General features: G+C 43.6%; 1 protein-coding gene across 1 annotated transcript in view; it reads left to right on the top strand.

Annotated features, from left to right (window-relative positions):
- The window catches only part of GFPT1 (glutamine--fructose-6-phosphate transaminase 1), a 28909-nt gene extending 9883 nt beyond the window's left edge, over positions 1 to 19026 (top strand). The window contains exons 6-20 of the mRNA XM_010173603.2: positions 3075 to 3209; positions 4031 to 4092; positions 4870 to 4949; positions 5838 to 5891; positions 8887 to 8992; positions 10253 to 10416; positions 11021 to 11116; positions 11429 to 11526; positions 12668 to 12788; positions 14715 to 14872; positions 16204 to 16318; positions 16604 to 16731; positions 17475 to 17642; positions 17972 to 18133; positions 18734 to 19026. Coding sequence (XP_010171905.2) covers positions 3075 to 3209; positions 4031 to 4092; positions 4870 to 4949; positions 5838 to 5891; positions 8887 to 8992; positions 10253 to 10416; positions 11021 to 11116; positions 11429 to 11526; positions 12668 to 12788; positions 14715 to 14872; positions 16204 to 16318; positions 16604 to 16731; positions 17475 to 17642; positions 17972 to 18133; positions 18734 to 18778 — 1692 coding nt within the window. The 3' untranslated portion in view covers positions 18779 to 19026. The remainder of the gene's footprint in view (positions 1 to 3074; positions 3210 to 4030; positions 4093 to 4869; positions 4950 to 5837; positions 5892 to 8886; positions 8993 to 10252; positions 10417 to 11020; positions 11117 to 11428; positions 11527 to 12667; positions 12789 to 14714; positions 14873 to 16203; positions 16319 to 16603; positions 16732 to 17474; positions 17643 to 17971; positions 18134 to 18733) is intronic.
- Positions 19027 to 22359: the final 3333 nt, after the last annotated feature.

Here is a 22359-nt window from a genome sequence, read left to right as displayed (position 1 = left end):
CCCCACTCATTCTCACACTCTGCACTCCCCCACTCACACACCCATTATTCCACTCCCTCCCTCTCTCTCCCTCACTGACACCCATCCTCACACTCCTCACTCCCCCACTCACACTCCCCTCCTCCTCTCTCACACTCACTCCTTTATTCTCAGCCCCCACTCCCTCACTCACCCACTCACACTCACTCTTCCACTTCACACACACTCCCCTCACTCCTACTCCCACTCACTACCCTGTTCCCCCACTCATAATCGCTCAGCCCCACTCACACTCTCCCAAGCACTTCCCCCACTCACTCACATTCATTACTCTCCTCCACTCACACTCCCACTCACCTTCCCACACACCCTCCTCCCTCCCCCCACTCATATTCACACTCTTTAACTCACACTCCTGACTCACTCCCTCCCTGCACACTCCTTATTTCCCCACTCACACTCCCACTTACACTCCTCACTTGCTTCATTCTCCACTCAGTCTCCCACTCACTCTCCCACTCCCCCACACTCACTCTCCCACTCATATTCTCACTCACACTCCCTACTGACTCATAACTCCTCCACTCACACTCTCCCACTCATACCCCCCTTGTTCCACCACTAACCCTCTCCATCCCACTCGCCCTCCTCCACTCACCCTCACCCTCCTTTCCCCCCGGCTCTCACTTCCCACTCACCATCCCACTCACACTCCTCACTCCCCTACTCACTACCCCATTTCCTACACTTGCTCACACTCCACTATTCACACTCCACTCTTCCACTCACACCCCCACTGCTCGTATTCATACTTGCCCTCCTCATTCCCCCACTCATTCTCACACTCACTCTCACTCCCCCACTCACCTCCTGCTCCTCTTACAGTCCCCCCACTCTCTCTTCTCGCTCCCCAGTCACACTCACCCCCATTCATATTCTGCACTCTCACACTTCCACTCACACTCCTCTGCTCACTCCCCACTTGCAGTCACTCCTCCACTCATACTCCCCCCTCACTACCCCATTCCCCACACTCACTCCTCATTCACTCATTCTCCCACTCACACCCTCACTCCCCCACTCATCTCACACTCCCCACTCACTCTCAGTCCTCACCCCATTCATATTCTTGCACTGACTCCCACTTACCCTTCCACTCACACTCAACCTCCTCATTGCCCCCCTCACATTCTCACACTCGCTCTCCCACTTACACACACCCTGACTCACGCCCCTCACCTCACACTCACTCCTCATTCCCCCACTCACACCTACCCTCCCACACACTCCCTCTCACTCCCCATTCCCTCACTCAAATTCTCCCATTCACACTCACTGTTTACACCCTCTCCCACTCACACACTCCTCCCACTCTCATTCACATGCTGCCCCTCATATTCCTCACACTCGCTCCCCACTCACACTCACTCTCCTCCTCATTCCCCCACTCATTCTCACACTCCTTTACTCTCACTCCCCCACTTTCCTACTCACACTGACCTCCCATTCACACTCCCACCTCCCTCCCTCCCTTTCTCTGGCTCATACTCACTCACTGCTCCACTCACACTCCACCCTCTGCCACTCTTATTCTCACATGCTTGCTCCTCTACTTACACTTCCTCGCTCTCCCACTCATTCTCCACTCAGTCTTACACTCGCCTCCATTCACATTCCCACTCCTGCTCTCTCCCTCTCCCACTCATTTCCACAGCCTCACTTGTTTCACTGCTGAACTCTCCCCCCACTCACACTCATTTGTAGTCACTCGTGCGCTCCCCAGCTCACACTCGAGAGCGCTTACACACTTGCTCTTGTGCACTCAAACCCACTCCCCCACTCGAAATCATGTTCTCATAACACTCACTTTTCCAGTTGCACGTTCTTGCGCTCTCCATCGTGCACACTCCCACTCCACTTGCACTCACACTCGTCCTTGCACTCTGTGTGCAGTCAGTCCCCACTCACACTCCCACTCACGTTCACATCATGCTCTCGTGCTCACATGCCCTCCCCCTCCCTTTTGCACTGTCGTGTGCACACTCACTCTGTACATACTCTTGACTCACACACTCTCATCCTCGCTCTCCTACTCACACTTGTACTCTCCCTCTTGCACGGTGCTGCTCCCTCACTCGCACTAACAGTGAGGGAAGGTGAAGGAAAAGGAAGGAGGTACATCCGGATGGAGGAGAAAGGAAAGATGGAAGGAAAAGGGAAGAAGAAGGAATGAAAGGGAAAGGACACGAAAAGGAGGGCAAGGAAATTAAGGAAAGGAAAAGGAAGGGAAGGAGGAAGGGAAGTGGGAAAAGGAAGGGAAGGAGGAAGGGAAGTGGGAAAAGGAAGGGAAGGAGGAAGGGAAGTGGGAAAAGGAAGGGAAGGAAAAAGAATTAAGGAAAGTTGAGTCCAAAGGAAAGGGAAGGAAGTAAGGAAAAAAGAGAAGGAAGGAAAGGGAAAGGCAGGAGAGAAGGAAGAAGGGAAAAGAGGAGATGTAGGAAAAGAATGAGAAAATGAAGAGGAAGGAAGGACAAGTGAGTAAAAAGGAAGGCCAGGAAAGAAGGAAGGAAGGCAGGAGAAAAGGAAAAGGAAAAAAGGGTAAGTCAGGAGAGAGGAAAAAGGGAAGGAGGGAATAAGGCAGAAAAGGAAGGAAGAGAAAGAAGCAGGGAAGGAAAAAAGGAAGAGGAAGTGCAGGAGGGTAGGAAAAGCAGGAAAGGAGAGGAAAAAAGCAGGAGGGGAGGAAAAAGGAGAGGAAAGGCAGGGAAGATAAAAGTATGAAGGAAGGAAGAGGAAAGGAAGGAAAGGAAAAGGAAAGGTGGGGAGGAAGCAGAAAGAAAAGGCAAGGCATGAGAAAAAGAGGGAAGGAAAAATTAAAGGCAGGAATAAAAAGGGAGAAAGGCAACAGAGAAGAAAGAGGCAGCAAAAAAGGAAGGAAAAGCAAAGGCAGGAACAAAGAGATGAGAGAGAGGGAAGGAAAAGTAAAAGAGAAAAGAAAGAAAAAGAAGGGAAGGAAGGAAGGAAAAGGACGGCTGGAAAGAAAGGGGAGAAAAGGAAGGGAAGGCAGAGGGCCGGTGACCCAATGCATTGTGTCGCTGCAGGAGAGCAAGGGCTACGACTTCGAGTCGGAGACAGACACGGAGAGCATCGCCAAGCTGGTCAAGTACATGTACGACAACCGGGACAGCGACGACATCAGCTTCACCACGCTGGTGGAGAGGGTCATCCAGCAGCTGGTAATACTGGGAGCAGGGTGGGGACCCGGGGACAGACAGGGACACACACACACGCCCCAATACAGACAGATGCAAAAAATAACAATTGCACTCGAGTACTGCGCAGGGTGACCTGGCCTGTGCTGGACTGTGCCACAGGACGTTCTGCGGCACACGCTGAGGAGTGGGTTTGTCTTTCCTACCTCTGACTGTTCGTCTCAGACATACATTCGTTCTTCTTTAACAGTATCTTGAGGCAGTCGGTCCCTGGTGTGTTGGGTGGTGAGTGTGCAGGGGGTGGGAGAGTGAAAATAAGTCTGTGCTTCAGATCTTCCCTGAAACCTCCAGCTGGAAGAGATGCTGACCCCGTGTGGAAACTTCACTGCACAGCCTGTGGCTCCACGTGTCGGGTCTTGCCGAGCTGTGCACAGGATCCATCCACAATTTACCTCCTGTCTCAGAGCGCGTTGTTCAGGACACAGATTTTCAGTGATTTTGCCTGGCAGGAGCTGTAGTAGCAACAGCCCAAGGACACACTTTGCTGGCAGGTTGTGGTGGCTCAGCTGTATGTTCGTTGGCACCACCTGAGCAAACACTGCCAAGTTTTAGTGCTTCTTTTACCAGGTCTTTGCCTTTGTCAGTCCCCTCACTGTGCTCTGAACTACAGCAGGAGCACTTGCACGGGTAGGCAGTGGATGTCCAGGTTCAGAAGACGTTAAGTGGTTGAGGATGAGCTGCCCAGGCTCAGGGGAGGGAAGCCCTTCCAGAATGAGGTGCCTGGAGCTTATGGTGGCTTAAACCTCAAATGAAGAAATAAACAGTTTGTATTTCTCTTGTTCCAGGAAGGTGCTTTCGCCCTTGTGTTCAAAAGCGTTCATTACCCTGGACAAGCGGTCGGCACCAGGTAAGTATTGCCATGGGAACGAATGTTCTTGTTGCACCCTACATGGGACTTTTTTTGTCCCCCCAAGTTAAAAGACAATAGAGTAGAGGTTGTTGTCATCATGCTGTATACTCTGGGATGGGGGTGGCTGTTGTTTTTAATTTCCTTTCTCTTGTTTTCCATTTATCATAACAGCACAAGCTCTCCTCCCAAAAATGTTTTGAAAATTTGTCAGTGACCATGTGTATCACAACTGGTCAGGAACAGCTTTTTTGTAGACTCTGGTTGTGAGAGTGTTGAAAGGAGATTATTTTCTCTTTTCCTTTGTCTTTGCCTTTGTGGCAGCATTTGGACAAGTCCTCCATTTGACTTGAAATTGGGCCAGCCTGCTGTTCAGGTTTTCTACTCCACTTTTAAACATCAGCATCAGTTGGGTTGGTTTGACCACACATGTGCCTAGCACAGGTATTAATTTTGGTGCCAAGAGCTGTTCGTAGATACTCACAGTGAGCAACAGCCAGCATGTTCCTGGTTCAAGCATCTGTGGGATTCCAGTTACTCTTGTAGAGTTCCCACTAAACTTGAGACACATTCCTCATGTCCTTGCGTTGTGTTTATTCAGAGATTCTTTCACTCTGTTTTGTGGCCTCCGGTGTTTGCAGCACCACATCTGGGAGGAGCCCACTCTTTTTTAGTTCATTTCAGTTGCTGCGCTGGAGAACAACAGTCTCTTCAGGTTGGATGGCAGGGTGATGAATGTTGGGGTCCTGAGGGCTGTAACTTGATGTCTTCTTGCAGGCGAGGCAGCCCCCTGCTAATAGGAGTGCGCAGCGAGCACAAGCTCTCCACCGACCACATCCCGATACTCTACCGGACGGGTAAGTGTGAGCATCTCCCACCTCATAGAACCGCGTTCCAGTCACACTCAGACCCATGTGCAAGTGTAGAGTTTCACAAACGGTTGTGTGCTCTCACACGTTTAAACTTTCATTTGTAAATGAAACTATTATAAAAAAGAGGTTTTATTTTTTAAGTAAGTTTGCTACCACATGCTATACCACCATATACCTCATTTTAGTCTCTAGTTTTATAATCAAAGCTTTAATGTGCAGTGGTTGCAATGAAAACACATCTTAATGCAATAGAATAGAATAGTTCAGTACAGTGAAGTTACCAGTACAGTTAAACTTAGATACTCAAGTTTATATTTTGGGTGGCATGTTGGCATTCAAGAACAGAAATGACCGTGCTTTGCAGGCTATAGGCTTTGCACTATCACAAACCTTTCCCCTGCCCCCCCAACATAATTTGTAGAAAGCAGAATGCTGTTACCCTCTGTGTGCTAATCTATATTCATGTTGTCTGTCCATCTTTCACACATGTGTTTTACCACCATAGACATGTAGTTGCACCCTTGCAAATGAGAAGTGGCTAAGATTATGTAGTATAATTACAGTATCCTGTAATTTGCTGTTGTCAGAGGAGTCTGAACCCGTTCAGTTACTGAGCACTGGGCTACTTCTTTAAGCACTGCAGTGATCAAAAAGATTGACTATCACAGTGTCTCTTACCCTAATGGTGCTGCTAACCATAGCTTGTGCAACGTAACGCGAAGAGCCAGGCCTAGTAAGCTTTGTCTGTGTTTACCCTTGGTTGATGTTGGATAATTAGCAGTAATCCTTAATATATGTATGTAACACTTTTTATTTTTTCACTGATTGTCTGAAGTTTTTGTGTGTCTTTCCCCCCCCCAATGATACTTTCAGCTGTACAACCTATGGATCATTCTTTTGATGGAATATCCATAAAAGTGGAGGAAGGTGCCTGCCAGAGAAAATCTAATACTTGCAATTTCAGATAAATCCTCCAGTTCCTTAGGAAAGGAATCATAAATGAAACAAATATGCATTGGCTCTTTAATATGTGGTTATTGCTTTCCTTGTAGTGTAGTGAAACAAATGGGATGATCAGAATTCCTTCTTGATCAGAAACACCATGAGCAACACACAGGAAAATCCACCCATCAGTCCACCCCTCTCATTTCAAATATTCTGGCACAATGGTCAGCGTACACAAAAAATAGATGACTTAGTGCAGGTTGTGCTGTGTGCCCCCTGCAACTCTGATTACAGAAGGAAATAGTAAATTACCTTAAAAAAACCCACAAAACAATAGAGTGAAACCCTGTTAGGAGGCTGCTGAAAATCCTAATGCAAGCATTCTCCAAAATTCCTTCTGGAGTTCAGCTTGCCAAAGAGCTGCATCCTCCCTCCTGATCGAAGAGCGAATCGGAATTGCAGCTTCTGCTAGAAGCGGTAAGGTTGACCCGAGGCCGGAACTTGCTTGCATTTATCAGGGTGAGCCAGTTTTAATTCACATTAAGTACTTAGTTCATCACATCACATACAATGGCTTAGCCTTTACAAAAATTAATTTCCATCTGAAGCAGGAGAGCGCTTTTCTGTCAGAGGAAAGGATCTGATTCTGAGCTACTGTAAATAACTCTGATTCCAGCCTCGGGCACCGACAGCTCAGTGGGTGAAGTCTGTGCGCTTTTGCTGGAGGAGAAACAAACCTCCGTTTGGTGAAACATGAACTGTGCTTGTTCTCTGTCAGCAGCTGGTTTACCTGAATCCAAACATCAGGCGAGGTTTTGTTTCTTTTTCACCAAACATATCTCTCTCAGTGTAAAGTGTTTAGACTAAAATTCTGAAGTCAGGTTAATTCCCAGGGGTTTTAAGATCCAAAGTCCTTCAGCTTTCAATGGCACTAAGGCTTTTCTGAAAAATGGGCCATATGAAGTATATGGATTAGAGAATCTTTGACTGTAATCATTATTTCATTGGCTGTATAATGCTGAAAAACGCCTCTTACAGAAATCAAAACTGCAGTGCTGCTCAAGTAAGCATGGAAGGATCTATTAAGAAGCATCTCTGTTAATCTGTGCTGTAGTACCTTTGCAGAACTGCCATACGCTTAGGAGCATCATAATGGAGAGTGAGGTGGTATCAAAATATACTCAAAACATACCACCCCCTCAGTTTTTACTATACCTGTGTTATTTCTCTGTGATGTCTCCATTCTTTGATTTAGAAGGGAAAAGATTAAAAAATTACTTCTGTGTTGCTTCCAAATTCTAGTAAATGGGAGGTAAGTGCTGTAGAGCAACAGTCTAGGTTACCTGTAGATAAATGGACAATCTGTGGACAAATCCGTAAAGTAACAACTGTAACTGGCTGATAATTCTCACTGTAACTTTTCAACCACTCCTTGGTAAGGTACACATACAGTGCACATATATGTGCACAGTAAGAACACATTCCAGACAGGAAAGCAATGCAACATAATAAAGTCAATGCAGGGAAATGTTGTCTTTTGAGAAACAAAATTTGCATGTTTTGATCCAAGTATGGGTGCTTCTGTTGGAGAACGGCCACTAACAAACACCTTTGCTCTGTCCTTTTTCAACACCAAATCAGTCTGTCCTGTCTCAGCTCAACAACAAATATGTTGTTTTCCTTATTTACTGACTTAATAACTAAAGTGGAGGGCTCTAAATTGTTGGCTGAGTGGAATCTTCTTATTGAGTATCAACATGAAAGCAGTATTTTTTATTTTTTTGTCATTTTCATTTACAGAAGTATAAATCTAAACACAATGAGCTCTACTTACCTCACTGAATCAGAGGAGTATCAAGTAGGTCAATCACATTGGAGCTTATGGAACAAATATGTAATAGAGTAACTTCAATGTCGTTATTCTTCAGCAATACTCACGTTTTGCTAGATAAGCAGATTAATCCACCCTCACCACTTACTACACTGTGCACAATGACTGGCAAATGATTTTGTTGGAGGTCAACGCCGAGCAGTAGGTGTTTTGGTCCTCATCTACATTCCTGATGAGCTTTGCCACTGAGAAGTATTTTCTGCAGTTAAAGAAAGAGGTGGGGAGTTAGAGAGTATTGGGAATTGCCAGAGTACTTCAGAAAGGATCCCTGGTGAAACACTGAACTTTTTTCAAGGCTTAGTACAAAGTTTTCAGAAATTGACTCTTAATCCAGTGTCCTTCAGTACACCTAGATACTTCCCTGGCAATAGCTTAAGACTCGCAGCAGTTTACCAGCTGTACAATTTTTGGATCAGAATGAGGTAGTTGTATTTGATAGCTCAGGAACAACACCGAGTACTTAATCATGTATTTCCTGATCTATGTCTGAACACATCAGCTCAGCCAGCCAAAGCCAGGTTTGGGTTACATCTACTGGTGCTCAGTGGAACAGTGTGGTTGCACAGCTGGCAGCTGTGAAGGAATTTCACCCCGTGCTGAGAATAACTGACAAAGAAAGAGCCATCTTGCTCGATTTCTCAAAGCCTAAAGGAAGTTAGTGAAACAGGAGCACAGGAGAAACTTAAAATGATAAACAGGGCAGATTAAAGGGAAAATGTTGGTAAATATGACTGCTTATAAAGCAGCTTGAATCCTCTTCTGCCAGCGGAGTCACAGAGAAACTTCCATTTGAATTTCTACTGATATTTTCCTCTAAACTTAAAACTCTATGCTAACGTTACCCTTGCCAACTTGATTCGAAAGCACATAAAAACCTTGCAAGCAAACTGAGAAAGGGCACAAAAATATGAGTGCGAGTATGCTGCCCTCTTCTATTGTCACTTTTAAATGTACTGTGACCATGCACAGTGATGAAAATAGTGCTTCATGTTGGTACTGTGCCTTGGGACCTCTGGTTGAGACTGACATTGCAGCCGCGTTCCAGATTTGTCACCGTGTGCGGTACCTGATCCTCCTGTCTCCTAGGTAAAGACAAGAAGGGCAGTTGCAACCTGTCTCGTGTTGACAGCACCACCTGCCTTTTCCCTGTTGAGGAGAAAGCTGTGGAGTACTACTTTGCTTCTGATGCCAGGTAGTGTTTTTTAGTATCTTTTAGTGTCTATAAAAATATGCTGTTTAAAGCTGAGGCCTTGAACAAGAGTTGGGGAGGCTGCGGTTTCTTCATGAATAATAGTAAATTATGTATTATGTGGCCATTATTTTGCAAACATTAACTAACTAGTTACCATATGCGACCCTGAAAGAGACAGAGGTGGATTAGATGAGAGTTCCTGTTAAAGAAGTGAACACTTGCTTTGGAATAGTGGTGCTATCCTTCAGTCTTATCTGTTGATGAGATTCCTGAGGTGAGTGATAGGAAACCTGAGAGTGTGCTGACCTAAATGACCAGTACAGATGCTAATTATCAGGAGAATTGTGTTGATTCTCCAGGGATGTCTGCACACGTGCAATTCCTTTGTCATCAAAGGTGGCTTGTTTTAATCCCCATGGAGGAAGACTTAACTTGACAGCAGCCTCACCAGAACTTGGGTTTCTCTATATTAGGGAAACAAATGATTGTTCCAGAAACATAAAAATACTGCTGTGGTTGACTCCTGCAGCTCTTTTCGGAGCATTTTGGAGAGTCTTAGGACACTCTGATGTGTTCTGGTTTTAGAGAATTTTTTGTGACTTGCCCAGAGTCAGAACAAAAGCTACTAAAATAGGGAGCTGATGTATTTCAGTACAGCTTGCCCTGTTCCACTAAGAGAGAGTACATTCTAAAACCTGGCCAAAGATTTTAAACCCCACTGGTAATTCCAATACTGACATTCCCTAAGGAAACTGCAGGCAGGGAGGTATTCCATAGTACCTAATTCTTGGAGTGCTTCTAGGCAGATCTCAGAGCACTTTAACAGGTGGCCAAGCTGTCCCCAGTTTCACAGATGGGCTAATGAGATGCAAGGAGGGACAATGGCCTGTCACTGGAAAAAACAAGAAAGGAATCTGCACCTGCAGTTGAGCACCCTGTGTGCTGGGGCAAATTACTGCCTTCCTGACTTCCACCCTCTAGCTCCTAACAGTTAGATCACATTGCTGCCCATGCTGCTTTGTCTGAGGAATTCATAGGTTCTTCTTAAAGCACTGAAATTAATAATGAGGTAGGTGGAAAAAACCCAGTTATATTGGCAGTGTGGAAATGTAATTTAGAGTACTCCTCTTGTTTTAAAAGAAATTCCATTGAAATGAATCACTTCCTTGAATCAAAACCTGTTGGATTATAAATAGGGCTGTAGGCCTCATCTTTCTGTGAAGAATAATGTCTTATGGCACATGCTGTCTGCTTTTCTAGTGCTGTCATTGAGCACACCAACAGAGTGATCTTCCTTGAAGATGATGATGTAGCAGCTGTGGTCGATGGCCGTCTTTCCATCCACCGGATTAAACGCACAGCCGGCGATCACCCCGGGCGCGCTGTCCAAACCCTGCAGATGGAACTTCAGCAAATTATGAAGGGTACAATCTCTTGGATGTCACCTGTGTAAATGCACAGGTCCTCCATGGAGTCACAGAACAAGTTAGGTTGAGAAGGACTCCTGGAGGTCGTCTGGTCCAATCCCTGTGTTAAAAGCAGGGCCAAGTAGATCAGAGTGTTAAGGGGCCTTGTTTAGTTGAGTTGGAACTGTCTCCAAGGACAGAAATCCCACAGCCTGTGTGAGCATCTCTTCTAGTGCCTTACTACCCTCGGGGGAAAAAAAAGTCCTTACATCTGATGGGACCTTCCCTCTACCTGCTGACACCACAACGAGGAGAACTGTGGGGCTAGGGATCCATTTTTCCCCAAGTTGGATCCCTAGCAGGCTTCCCATTCCAGACCTGACCCTCAGTAACACCTTCTAGTACCTTGAATCTAGCTCTCATGATGAGCTGATGCTTTGGTAGAAAAAGAATTATCAGCTTAATAATCTCTGACTGTAACTGGGCTGTTAGTGACTCTGGCCCAAGTTTTTCGATATATATATATATATATATATATATATATGAAAAATGTAAATTACCAGGAGCTAATTTAAAGTGTTCTCATTTGTTTTGATTATTTTTTTTTTTTTTTTTTTAATAGGTAACTTCAGCTCCTTTATGCAGAAGGAAATTTTTGAACAGCCAGAATCTGTCGTTAATACGATGAGAGGAAGGGTCAACTTTGATGATTACACTGGTAATTGACATTAAGCCTCCTTTATTTTTGACAGCTTAGTGTCTAGTAGTTATTCACAGTAGTTATAGAGGAGGAAGCAGGTGATGACATGGGAGATTAAAACATGCTGGTGTAAGGTGATGTGCATGTCTCGCAGGGAGCACTTCCAGAATTACATGTGCTGGTGGCAAGGTTACTTTTTGTGATTTTTTAAAATTTTTTTTTTTCAAAGTAGTTGATGGAAATTGTAACGCGCTGTGTGTTAGCACCAGGAATCCTGAGAAGTTCTGCCACCTGGCCAGCCTAATTTTTCTGTCTGCATCTTACTTACAGTAAATCTTGGTGGGCTGAAGGATCACATTAAAGAGATTCAGAGGTGTCGTCGTTTAATCCTTATTGCCTGTGGGACAAGTTACCATGCTGGAGTTGCAGTAAGTGGTCTTTTGAACAGTTTTGATCTGTTTGTGAACTGCAGCTAGAATTGAACAGCAGGCACAGTATTGTGCGTATCAAGCAGGTTAAGGATTGATAACAGGTTAAAGATTGATTTCAGGTTAAGCTAGAGCAAGTGCACATTGATGAATGAGGACCCTTTTGAAAGCTGCATACACTGGACTTTCAATTCACCAGCAACAGCAGTAGGAAATAAAAGCTGAGGAACCTGAATACTTATGAAAATGTTGCCTGTGACTTTCACTGCTATGGAAGGCTTTAAAAAACCAAAACCTGCTCTGTCATAAAAGACAGTTGGCAGCAGAAGGGACAATGCAAGGACAGAATGCAAAATGCTGCAGCAAGGTAGGGGCTGCCATGAGCCAGAGAGCATTTCCTCCTCTGCTAATTACACAGAAGTGGTGGTGTCTGCTTAGAGACATCGCCGTGCTTGCCCAGTCCAGTGGAGAGCTTTCACTTTGTACCTTACAGAAGTGCTGGCTGTGCGTACAGCCACCCCATGAATTTGTTTCATCAAGGCCTGACCTCATCATTGGTTAAAATGTGATGAAGATTAAGACTTTTTAGATTGTGGCTTGGCAGCCCACCATGTTGCAGTTAAAAGTACCCTGCAATTTCACAGAGGACTCCTTGAGCTTCTCTCAGAAATGCTGCAAAACAGCCACGTTCACTGATTGACAAGGACCAGAAAAGAAAGTTTTTGTTCATCTCGGCTAGCTCTGTAAGACAATGCTAACAGTAATCCATTGACTAGCAAGAGCAAGTTTCTGGCTTGGCCTGGGTACAGGTGGTGGCTTCTGAGTTCTTCAGAAATACAAGTTATAGTCTGATGGAAGGACACCCTGTATTATATTATATATCCCTAGCTTTATATAATAAGTGAGAGGGAGGAGTTGGCCTCACAGGCTTTTTGTGGTGCCAAAAGCAGGGTTGCTTTTCACAGGGGTAGTTTTATGACGAGTGTGGGTATACTGAGTAATTAAAATATAATCCAGCCCTAATTTTCACATGGTATTTTGATAGTAACATTTTCCAGTGTGCGGCTTTTTTGTACTCCAAACACTTGGGTTTTTTTAAACATGATGTAATATGTAACTTTCTGACATCTCCTTTTACCAGACCCGTCAGGTTCTGGAAGAACTGACTGAATTACCCGTTATGGTTGAACTAGCCAGTGACTTCTTGGACAGAAACACCCCTGTCTTCAGAGACGATGTTTGCTTTTTCATCAGCCAGTCAGGTACGGTCTCACTTTACCATCCACCCACTCACTCCCCTCTTTTCTGTAAATGTTAGTTTGGGAGGGAAGAGGGGGCAGGACCAAATTCTTGTGCCTGCCTGTAGGATTGCGTGTGGTACGCGTGAAAGAAGAAATTGGTACACACACACTAGAGACAGGGAGAAACCAGAGCGGGTCTCTCCTGTCCATCTGCCTGCTGGTGCAGGATTTTGCTTAACTGAGTCTTACGTATGGTAACAGTAGTTTTGTTTCCTTTCTCTGTTAATCAACAGACTGAAAAAACGCTACTGAGCTTTGGGTAAAGGCAACTTGATAGTTTATTTTGAATAGTTTTAGTTCTCTAGTTACAGCACTACCAAATACTGAGCTATTTGGTGGACTGGATCCATAAAAGAAATGAAACTATTACACACAAGTATCAAAAAATACAGCCACCTTGGAATGGAATATGAGATAAGACACACTTAAGCAGAAAAAAAAAAAAAAAAGTGATGTTTATCACATTTAAAATATTTTCAAGGACAACTGCAATACAAAACAATATTTTTTTTCCATCTTAGTTGCATTTACCATTGCAGATTTTCATCACTAATCTGCAGCTTTGCTATGTTACTTTTTCTCCCTGGGTTAAAATACGCTTTTGGTAGCATGTTTTTCTTCTCAGTAGCAAGTAATTCAGAATATCCTCTCTTTGGAGGGGACTCGTGTTCAGGTTTTCCCTGGGTGTTTGGAATACACGTGCAGATGTTGTTTCTTCCCCTTGGAATCTGTACTGTCCCAATCTAACAGGGAACACGGTTGGGAGCACACTCTGGCTGCGTCTCTTCCCTGAGGTGTTGAATCTGACAATCTAATGAAGATTTTCCTGGAACCTGAGCTTGGTCATCAGGCAATAGAAAACCAAAGTAAACACTGAGCTCAAGTAAACCCAGTTCCCTCCACCCATAAATCTGTTTTTCCAGCCTTAGATTCCCACCCTACATGACTTGCTTTAAGTAGTGCCGTACACAGAGCAGTTTTTATGCATTGGTGTACTGAAAGAGAAGCGTACCAAACTCACCTTGGGGTTTTTTGTTCTCTAGTGACACCTTCCCTGTGCAGGAGTAGTCAAAAGAGGTGTGTCCTTTTAGGACAAAAGCAAACTGGTAACTTGAGGTGAAACATGTAGAACAGGAGCTTCTCTTTCTAGTCCCATCTCTGGGGCGCAGCTCACAAGCAGCACTGCTGGAATCATCAGTGCGCGGTGTCTCCCCCCATCATGTTCATTTAAACCAACTTTTTCTGCTTCTTTGTATCTAGAGTTTTAGAATCAACACGTGGTGTCCGATCTAAGCTTGTATTTGCATACTGCAAACAATTTTGAACAGGCATCATGAGTTTTAGACATAACCTCTTTGGTAACAGACTTCGCAAGCTCTCGTGCTGTTGGTGAGCACTGTCAGCAAACAATTCCATGGGTGTTGATGGCAGTAAGGTGGTGGCAGGACTCAAAAGGCTGGCTGTAACTCAGTGCATCCACTCTACATTTCAGCTGGCTTATCTCCAGATATATCATGTTTTCCTCCCACCCCACCCAGCCCCAGGCAATTTTTTACTAACAAGGAAAAGGAAGAAAGTTGTTTTTGTTAAAGAAGATACACTTGAACTGCCTTTTTTTTTTCTTTTCTTTAACCATAGCAGAATACTGACTTTTCCTCACACCAAATGCTATTGTCAGGTTTTGTGTTTTCTAGAGTTCACTGTTGTCTTTTTAGGGTTAAAACACAGTGTGCCGGGGCTGAAATAACTTCTGATTCCTTTGACTTGCAGGCAAATACAACCCTCTAAGATTCTACTTGTCAAGTTTTACAGCTTGGCAGTTTTACATCTGCAGTGACAGCAGTAACCGCTACTGAACTGCAGCATTGTCAATCCCTGTCTTTTCAGGTGAGACAGCAGATACTTTGATGGGTCTTCGGTACTGCAAAGAGAGAGGAGCCTTAACCGTGGGAATAACTAACACAGTGGGCAGCTCTATATCACGAGAGACGGATTGTGGAGTCCATATCAATGCAGGACCAGAGATTGGAGTTGCCAGTACCAAGGTGAGTCATAAGTTTATAGATCTCACTTATTATTATTACTGAAACTCTCCCTGAAGGTGTTTGCTATAGCATGCGTCTGCTGTTAAATGCTTTCTGTTCCCTTTGTACCGATTGCTATTGATGATTGTGTAGTTAATAACCATGTGCTCAGCAACGCTCTTAATTTTCTTTTTCTTGTATCTTGCAAAGGGCTTTTTTTTTTTTTCTTTTTTTGTAAATGAGAGATTATAAGGAAGCAATATTAACCGTTGAAAACAAAGGGGTCTCAGAAGGAAGAATTCCTAAAGAGACAAAAATTCTTTCCTCTTTTCAATCATTTGTCTTAAGGTGCAGACTCGGTTTAAACTAAGGTCTAAAGATGAAAAAGGAAATTAAAAGACAAGATTATGGGAACAGCATGTAACTGCCCTCGATGGCACTGCTTTACTAAGGAAAGTGTGATAGTAAAAATATATTTTCAGCAAATGGGAGAATGGGCTTTTACAGAAAAGCAGTATTTATGGCCACCTAACAGAATTACTCTGTGGTTGATGCACCTGGTTACACATGATGCAGTATAAAATAACTTGCTTTGCTGCATTTCATTTTGATGAAGTGCTTCTGCATGGTGAAATATGCTTTGATTTAGTTATATTTAGAGGCGAGATGATGTCAATCTGTTACATAAATTCAGCCAAAAACCACATTTGAATTTAATAGTTCATTGGGGATTTTGATCATGGAAAATTTATGAGTCTCTTACAAGAAAGTCTTGAAGGAGTTGTTTGTCTCTGGGTTGTTTTCACATAGCCAACATTATAGTTTGGAGATAACTGAAAATGGCATTTTCTCTCTGGTGATGTGGGGAGTTACCAAAGTTGTGCGTATATGAAATATGAACTTGAAAAGGTTCTGCCCTAAGGTTGTCCAGAACTTAATTTTGAACATATTATAAACAACCCAAGCATTCCTAGCATGACTGTTTGGGGCTATTTACTTCTGTAACCTTCAACTGCACCAAAACAAAGTAGATCACATTCCATATCAAACTCAGATAGTCAGCAGAACTGTAGCTTTTCTAGATTCCTTCAGAGCTATTTACATCTTCTCCAATATAGCAACATGAAAGTTTGTTTGAACATTGTTTAGGAAGGGACAGCAATACTACCAACCTTCATCTTATTTCTAAGCAACTTCAGGCCCAGGCTGGCACCACAGACCATTTCATAATATTTGTTTTATAAGGACTTCAGAGGCTAGACTTTGCACTGGCTGTTTGATACATAGTAGGTGACAACCATTTGGTTACTGTCTTAACGACGGGTTTTCTCTCTCTCCCCCCCACTTATTAGGCCTATACCAGCCAGTTTGTCTCTTTGGTGATGTTTGCTCTGATGATGTGCGACGACAGAATTTCTATGCAGGAAAGGCGCAAGGAAATTATGCGTGGTCTGAAGGGACTGCCAGGTAGGGAACTGCTGCATTTATTGCATCTTGCCAAGTGAAACTCAGTAGCACAGATGAACTTCAGCAGTGCCTGAACCTGCTTTTGGAAGACCGGGGCGATCAGATATGTGCAATTAGCAGTAACTTTCGCAACCATGTTCTCTAATGTTTTCAGACCACTAAACTGGACTATTAAAACACCAAGTCCAGTTTTTGTGCAACTCGCTGATATCTGTGTATATGAAGTATAAACAATATGTAGACTTTGAGAGCACACACAACTAGATTTCTTCTCTTCCCTTTTAGACTTAATTAAAGAAGTGCTGAGCATGGATGATGAGATCCAGAAGCTAGCCACAGAGCTATACCATCAGAAGTCTGTTCTCATCATGGGCCGTGGCTACCATTATGCTACATGTCTTGAGGGAGCTTTGGTAAGTTTTCTTTATTTAAAGCTGGTTCAAACACATTTAGCTATGGACTTCACCTTTCAGCACAGGAAACTACACATGGCTATGAGTTGGTTTCAGAGCAGCTAACGGCTACAGCGTGTTGGCTGACATACTGGGTCAGATCGCTAAAACTCGCTGTAACACTGCTGAGCCTGCTACTTCAAGGCACCCAGGTCACATAACAGCCACAGGCTGCAGTGGCCTGAAGTATTTTCAGGTGGGGTGTGTTTTCCCACATTCTCACTGGGAATGCTTTACTGTGACAGACTGGGCACCCTAATAAAATCAGTTCTTTGAACTGTTGTGGTGGCATTTCCAGGAATGCTCAGCATCCAAACCTGAGCATGGACTTTCTAAAACCTGTATATTGCAGTTTTTACCTTTGGGGAGCATTAGAAGTGCTGTCACCAACTGATGTGCAAACATGTCCTCTTTGCATTTGCCTACCCAGTTCAAGACTGTGATGATAAATGTGTTGGCTGATGGCAAATCATAAGGCCTGTGGTGGGTTTGGTGTTAGAACTGTAAGTGTTGATGGCCTGCAAGCAGCTCAGCCCAGATACACTACTTCCACCTAGGTGTTCAGGCTGGCTTGTCTACATAAGGGATCTAGGAGAGCCAGAACACGTTTCTACACAGTTATAAAGTGGAAGAAGCCACAGAGATGGTTAAAAAAAATTAAAAGTTTGCCCAAAGCTTAATGAATTATTTTTTTCTTTATCTAGAAAATTAAAGAAATTACTTACATGCACTCCGAAGGGATATTGGCAGGTGAGCTGAAGCATGGCCCTCTCGCGCTGGTGGACAAACTCATGCCCGTTATCATGATCATCATGAGAGACCATACGTATGCCAAGTGCCAGAACGCTCTCCAGCAGGTCATTGCACGGCAAGTAAGTACCTGGAAAAGTTTACAGTACATCAGAAACATTGCTTTTAATAAAAATGCAGCTTACAGGGCACCCGAACCATTTGCTTTAGTCTGACTGCCTAAAATGAGAATTTGGTCGATATTCCGGGCATTTCAAGTGCAATTTTTGCAGCAGATTGCAGAAGCCTGGCGTGGTTTGTTTACCCCTTCACTTAAGCTACAGGGATGCCCATGGGATCCAAGCTGCTTTGTTCTAATTTAAGTAAAAAGTTCTTGCCACTGGTGCTCTGAACAGAAATGAGAAAAGAACCTTCCAGACCAGTTTTTCTTCAACATTTACCTCTGTTGCAGGGGCGACCTGTTGTGATTTGTGATAAGGAGGACATTGAGACAATTAAGAACAATAAGAGAACAATCAAAGTTCCCCACTCAGTGGACTGTCTGCAGGGGATCCTGAGCGTTATCCCCCTTCAGCTTCTGGCTTTCCATCTTGCAGTTCTCAGAGGATACGATGTAAGTGCAGCATTCCTTCCCTTCCTAGCCTTCTGCACCCGTGTTTGCTATCTGCAGATCTGGAAAAGATGCATTGGGTGATGTTGGAAGACTGTGGGGGTTGTCTGTATAATTGCTTGAGCTACTGGAACAGCCAGCTTAAATGGTGATTACAGAAGCTTCTCGTGAACAAAAGCTGAGGGCGGTCAGGTGCACTCAGCTGAGTCTTGTGCAGTTTGAGTTTGGACACGTGTCTGTTCTCTGGTATGAGCGTGCAGTTTCTGGAGGGCTGGTAGGAAGGTAACAATCCACAGCAGGATGTTTGTCAAACAGAGTCTGTTTGTGTTAGGTGTTTGATCTTAATACAGACACTGGCCTCTACCTTTTATCACAGTGACCTTTTATTGTTGGAGCACTGTAACCACGTAGACTGAAGGAACTAACTCCTTCATTTTTGACAGAGGACTTGTAACAATTGAGGTTTATGGACTTTTTCTGCACCAGTTATCCTGAATGAACACCAACATATGTTCAGTTGTTTTCAGTTTAAACACAGAACAATATACACAAACAAAGTATGTAAATACTCACAAGCATGTTCTTTCTCCTCCCTCTCTGCAGGTTGATTTCCCAAGAAATCTGGCCAAGTCCGTAACTGTAGAGTGAAAGATCATCTGAATCATAGGGGCAAAGGGGAATTAAATGAAAGACTTTTTTTGGTACCAAAATAACTTGATTTTAAAGTCCCCTAGGTAAATCTTATTTTGGTAAATCATTGTTTGTTTATAAGATCACCATGATTTCATTACATTAGTGACTGTCAAATTGATTCCACATGCTATGTCAATAGCTTTGTGTTTTTTTGAACAATAAGACTTCCATGAAAGATGTTAAATGGTTTTCTTTAAAGATTACTGAGTCTTCTAGGTAAGGGGCCCTCCACTTTAATTTAAGATAACGTCATTGTTTCTTATCCAGTGTGGCTCATTCCAATTGTTTCTGAGAAACCATTGACTGAATTACCTGTCATGCTCTCAGGCAGTGAAGCAGGATACCAGACCATACAACTGGAACGAGAGCTGTTACTGGTCATGCTTGTGCAGATATTTTAAGTGAACGAAGTTGTAAACAAGCATTGGGGGTCAATTTCTGCCTCATGTACAAAAGGGAATTCAGCTGACCTGTCACAGGCTCCAAAATTTTAGGCACATGGTCAATGTGCTAAGAAAATAGTGTTGCTTCAGAAGGATTTTATCTATGCCAAATACCTAGCAAGTGACAATCTCTTAGGCTCAGTGGGCTACAACGCACCGTGTAACACCAGCATAAACCTGTCGTTGTGCCCATGAAGATGGTGGAACTCGCGCCTTCGAGTGTAACTGGGAGCAGTGGCTGACTCTGGGTGGATGCTTACCAAAGTTGGGGAAAAGGGAAGAATATCACCAGTGCTCAGTTTGTGCCGGTGTTTTGTTGTTGCTGTTGGGTTTTTTTTTTTTTAACAAGTAGGAATCTTCCCACATTGAGGATTTTTCACCTTGAACTGAGCACTGTGGCACTCTAAATGCATCCTGAGGAACCAGCTTTATGCTGCTGCAGGTCATTTACTAGTCTGAACGTGCCAGAGAGACGGTGCTGAAGCTCCCTTTCTGAGGCTTACTATGTTAGCCAAAGTCCCTTAATGAAAGCATGAGTTCTGGTTTATTTAGGAGCAGTTCACATGTGACTTGTGTCAAATTCAGCTGGTGTAAAATTGGAGGGAATAAAAAAGGCTCAACAGACACGACAGAAATATATACCTTGTAATAATTTTATAACAAGATGGCAGAGAATATCAGAAATTATACAGAAAATATGCCTTCAAGACTTAACACAGACTTTTTCAAAGTCATTAAAGGGCAGTTAGCTATGTATTTTCTAGTGCAAAAAAGGTGAATTTCCTACCAGCTTGATGGGTTTTGCATTAGCTTTACACACACACCATAAAAAGAAAAACATGCTACAAGGCATAAAGCAATGCTTGCCGAGTGCTGGTGGATATTCTGCTTTAACAAATGCAGTGCTCGGGGACTGTCCACTGCCCTTGAAAACCTAGTTTGTAGATTACTATTGCTAATTAGCAGTAATCCAGGCTGACTCGTACAACAGACGATGACTGCTCAGACCAAGGTGTTTCCAAAGATTGTGTCTGTAGCAATTCTACTTTATATAAAACTGCAGTAATGATTTAACTTTGATTCACTATCAGCTCAAGGCTTAATTTTATTATGAAAATGAAATGCTGCATGCCTGGAAACAGCTTCTCAAAACCAATATATGTATGTTTATTAATACATTGTATTCAGACTGTTAATTTATGAACCCATTGTGCTGCCAGTGTCTGTTTAAGAACAAAGTAGTAAATATTGCATTTTATTTATACAGCATTTACTTACAAGGCACTGACTCATAATTATGAGTTATGTACCTCTGCCTAAACATGACCAGTAGACTTCCCTGCTTTGTTTGAAGACAATACTTGTCCTTAAGAAACATGCATGTTCAGTGCTCACAATTTGACACCAGTTCCCCTTCCCTCTCCTCTCTCTCAGCTTGTTTAAGAGAAGAGAAACTGTGCAAACCTTTCACGTGGAGGGCTGGAACCAAGGCAGGGTTCCCGCCCCCCCCCCCCCCCCCAAGCATGACAACTTGCAGTATCACAGCCTCTGTTCTTGTTAGCGCAGGATCTCACATGGAAGAACCCTGCAGGAGAATTATTTTAAAGATCTTTTTCTCCTGTTCTGCTCAGAAGAAAAGCAGCAAGCATTGCTTTTATCTGGCCTTGTAGAGGTGATTGTCCGCTAGCTTACCATGCCTCCTAGCAAACAGGATGGTAGACATCCCTGTTAAAATAGAAGTTGCTATTCTGTAAAAGTTTGGTAACGCAGGCTGTTAAATATTTATGACAGGAAGTTGTGTACAAAGAGGACCAAAGAACAGGAGTCAAAGTTAGAAATGTAAGTCTGACACTCTCATGTCAGGTGTAACTGTACAGATGTTGCTGAGCTGTTTGGTTTTATGCTGTGATAGACAAATCCTTAGTCTTTGTAATTTAAGGCATTAAAACTCATGACAGAGCCTTCACTGTCAGAAGTAAAGGCGGTATTCGCCCCCTGCGCTCTGCAAGTTGCCAGCAAACTGTCCGGAGTGTGTCAAACTCTGCCTGCCAAACAGAGCTTTAGTCGCTGCTTGCAGCTAGGCTGTCGGATGTTGAAATGCTTAATATCCAAGAATGCTGTGGAGCGCATTTGCTGTGAAGAATGTCTCTGATGAGCATGGTAGGGAATTGGTTAAGCATCTCATTGTTGTTAATTGCCATGCCTGTGCGAAGTGCGAATGTATAAAGGACTCTTCTTGGCTTTCCTTACCTCATTTTGTCTGGATGTGTTGCATTTTGATGACGTTTCTCTCTTTTCCTTAGAAAACTTTTAGAATGTCTTGTGATATTTATTAACAGCCAGTCTTCTGCTCTCCAAAATGAATGTTTTGCTTACTGAGCCAGTCAAATTCTCTCCTTCCTAACAGAGGTGTTTAAAAATTCAGTAATCCTGTCACTAAAACTGAGCCACAGGTAAATACAGCTAAAGGCCTTTGCCATTGGGAATAGCAGCTGCCTATTACTGTGTACTGGTGTCAGAATTTATTTTAAGTAACTGTTTTCCTCATCTATGTCTACAGAGGCTTAAAGGGAAGCACACGTCCAGAGGTCTTAGGGTTTTTTTTAATTACCAAAGACCAGAGAACTTCAGGGTCACCACATGATGTTTCTGCCTAATGGATCTAGGACAAATTCCACATCACTAGTAAGGTTATTCCACACGCAGTAGGAAATTAAGTTGTACCTGGAAGGAATATACTTCTGTTAGAAAGGTTTTTCCCTCCTGGCTCTACTGAAGAGAGGCTACAGACAGTTCTTTCCTGTATTTCTCAGATGAGTCCGTACTGTCTGCGTACGTATTGTTACACACCCCCCACCTCGTAAGGTGCAGCAATGACATGGCAAATGCCATCTCCTTTTAGCATGGTCTTCCTGACGAGAAGGTAATGACGTCCCACTCGCACAAGGATGCTGTTCTAGCCAGAAACCTGCCTTGACACGTGTGTTTGTGAAGTCTCAACCCCTCTGTGTTGAAAGAGCCAAAAACTTCACACAGGCCATTTCAGAGTCAAGCAGGAGGGAGCTCACGGATGTGACATGATGTGTAATCATG

Source organism: Antrostomus carolinensis, unplaced genomic scaffold (genome assembly GCF_000700745.2).
Source record: "Antrostomus carolinensis isolate BGI_N321 unplaced genomic scaffold, ASM70074v2 scaffold25328, whole genome shotgun sequence".
NCBI classification, from domain to species: domain Eukaryota; kingdom Metazoa; phylum Chordata; class Aves; order Caprimulgiformes; family Caprimulgidae; genus Antrostomus; species Antrostomus carolinensis.
This window is presented reverse-complemented; position numbering and strand designations above follow the sequence as displayed.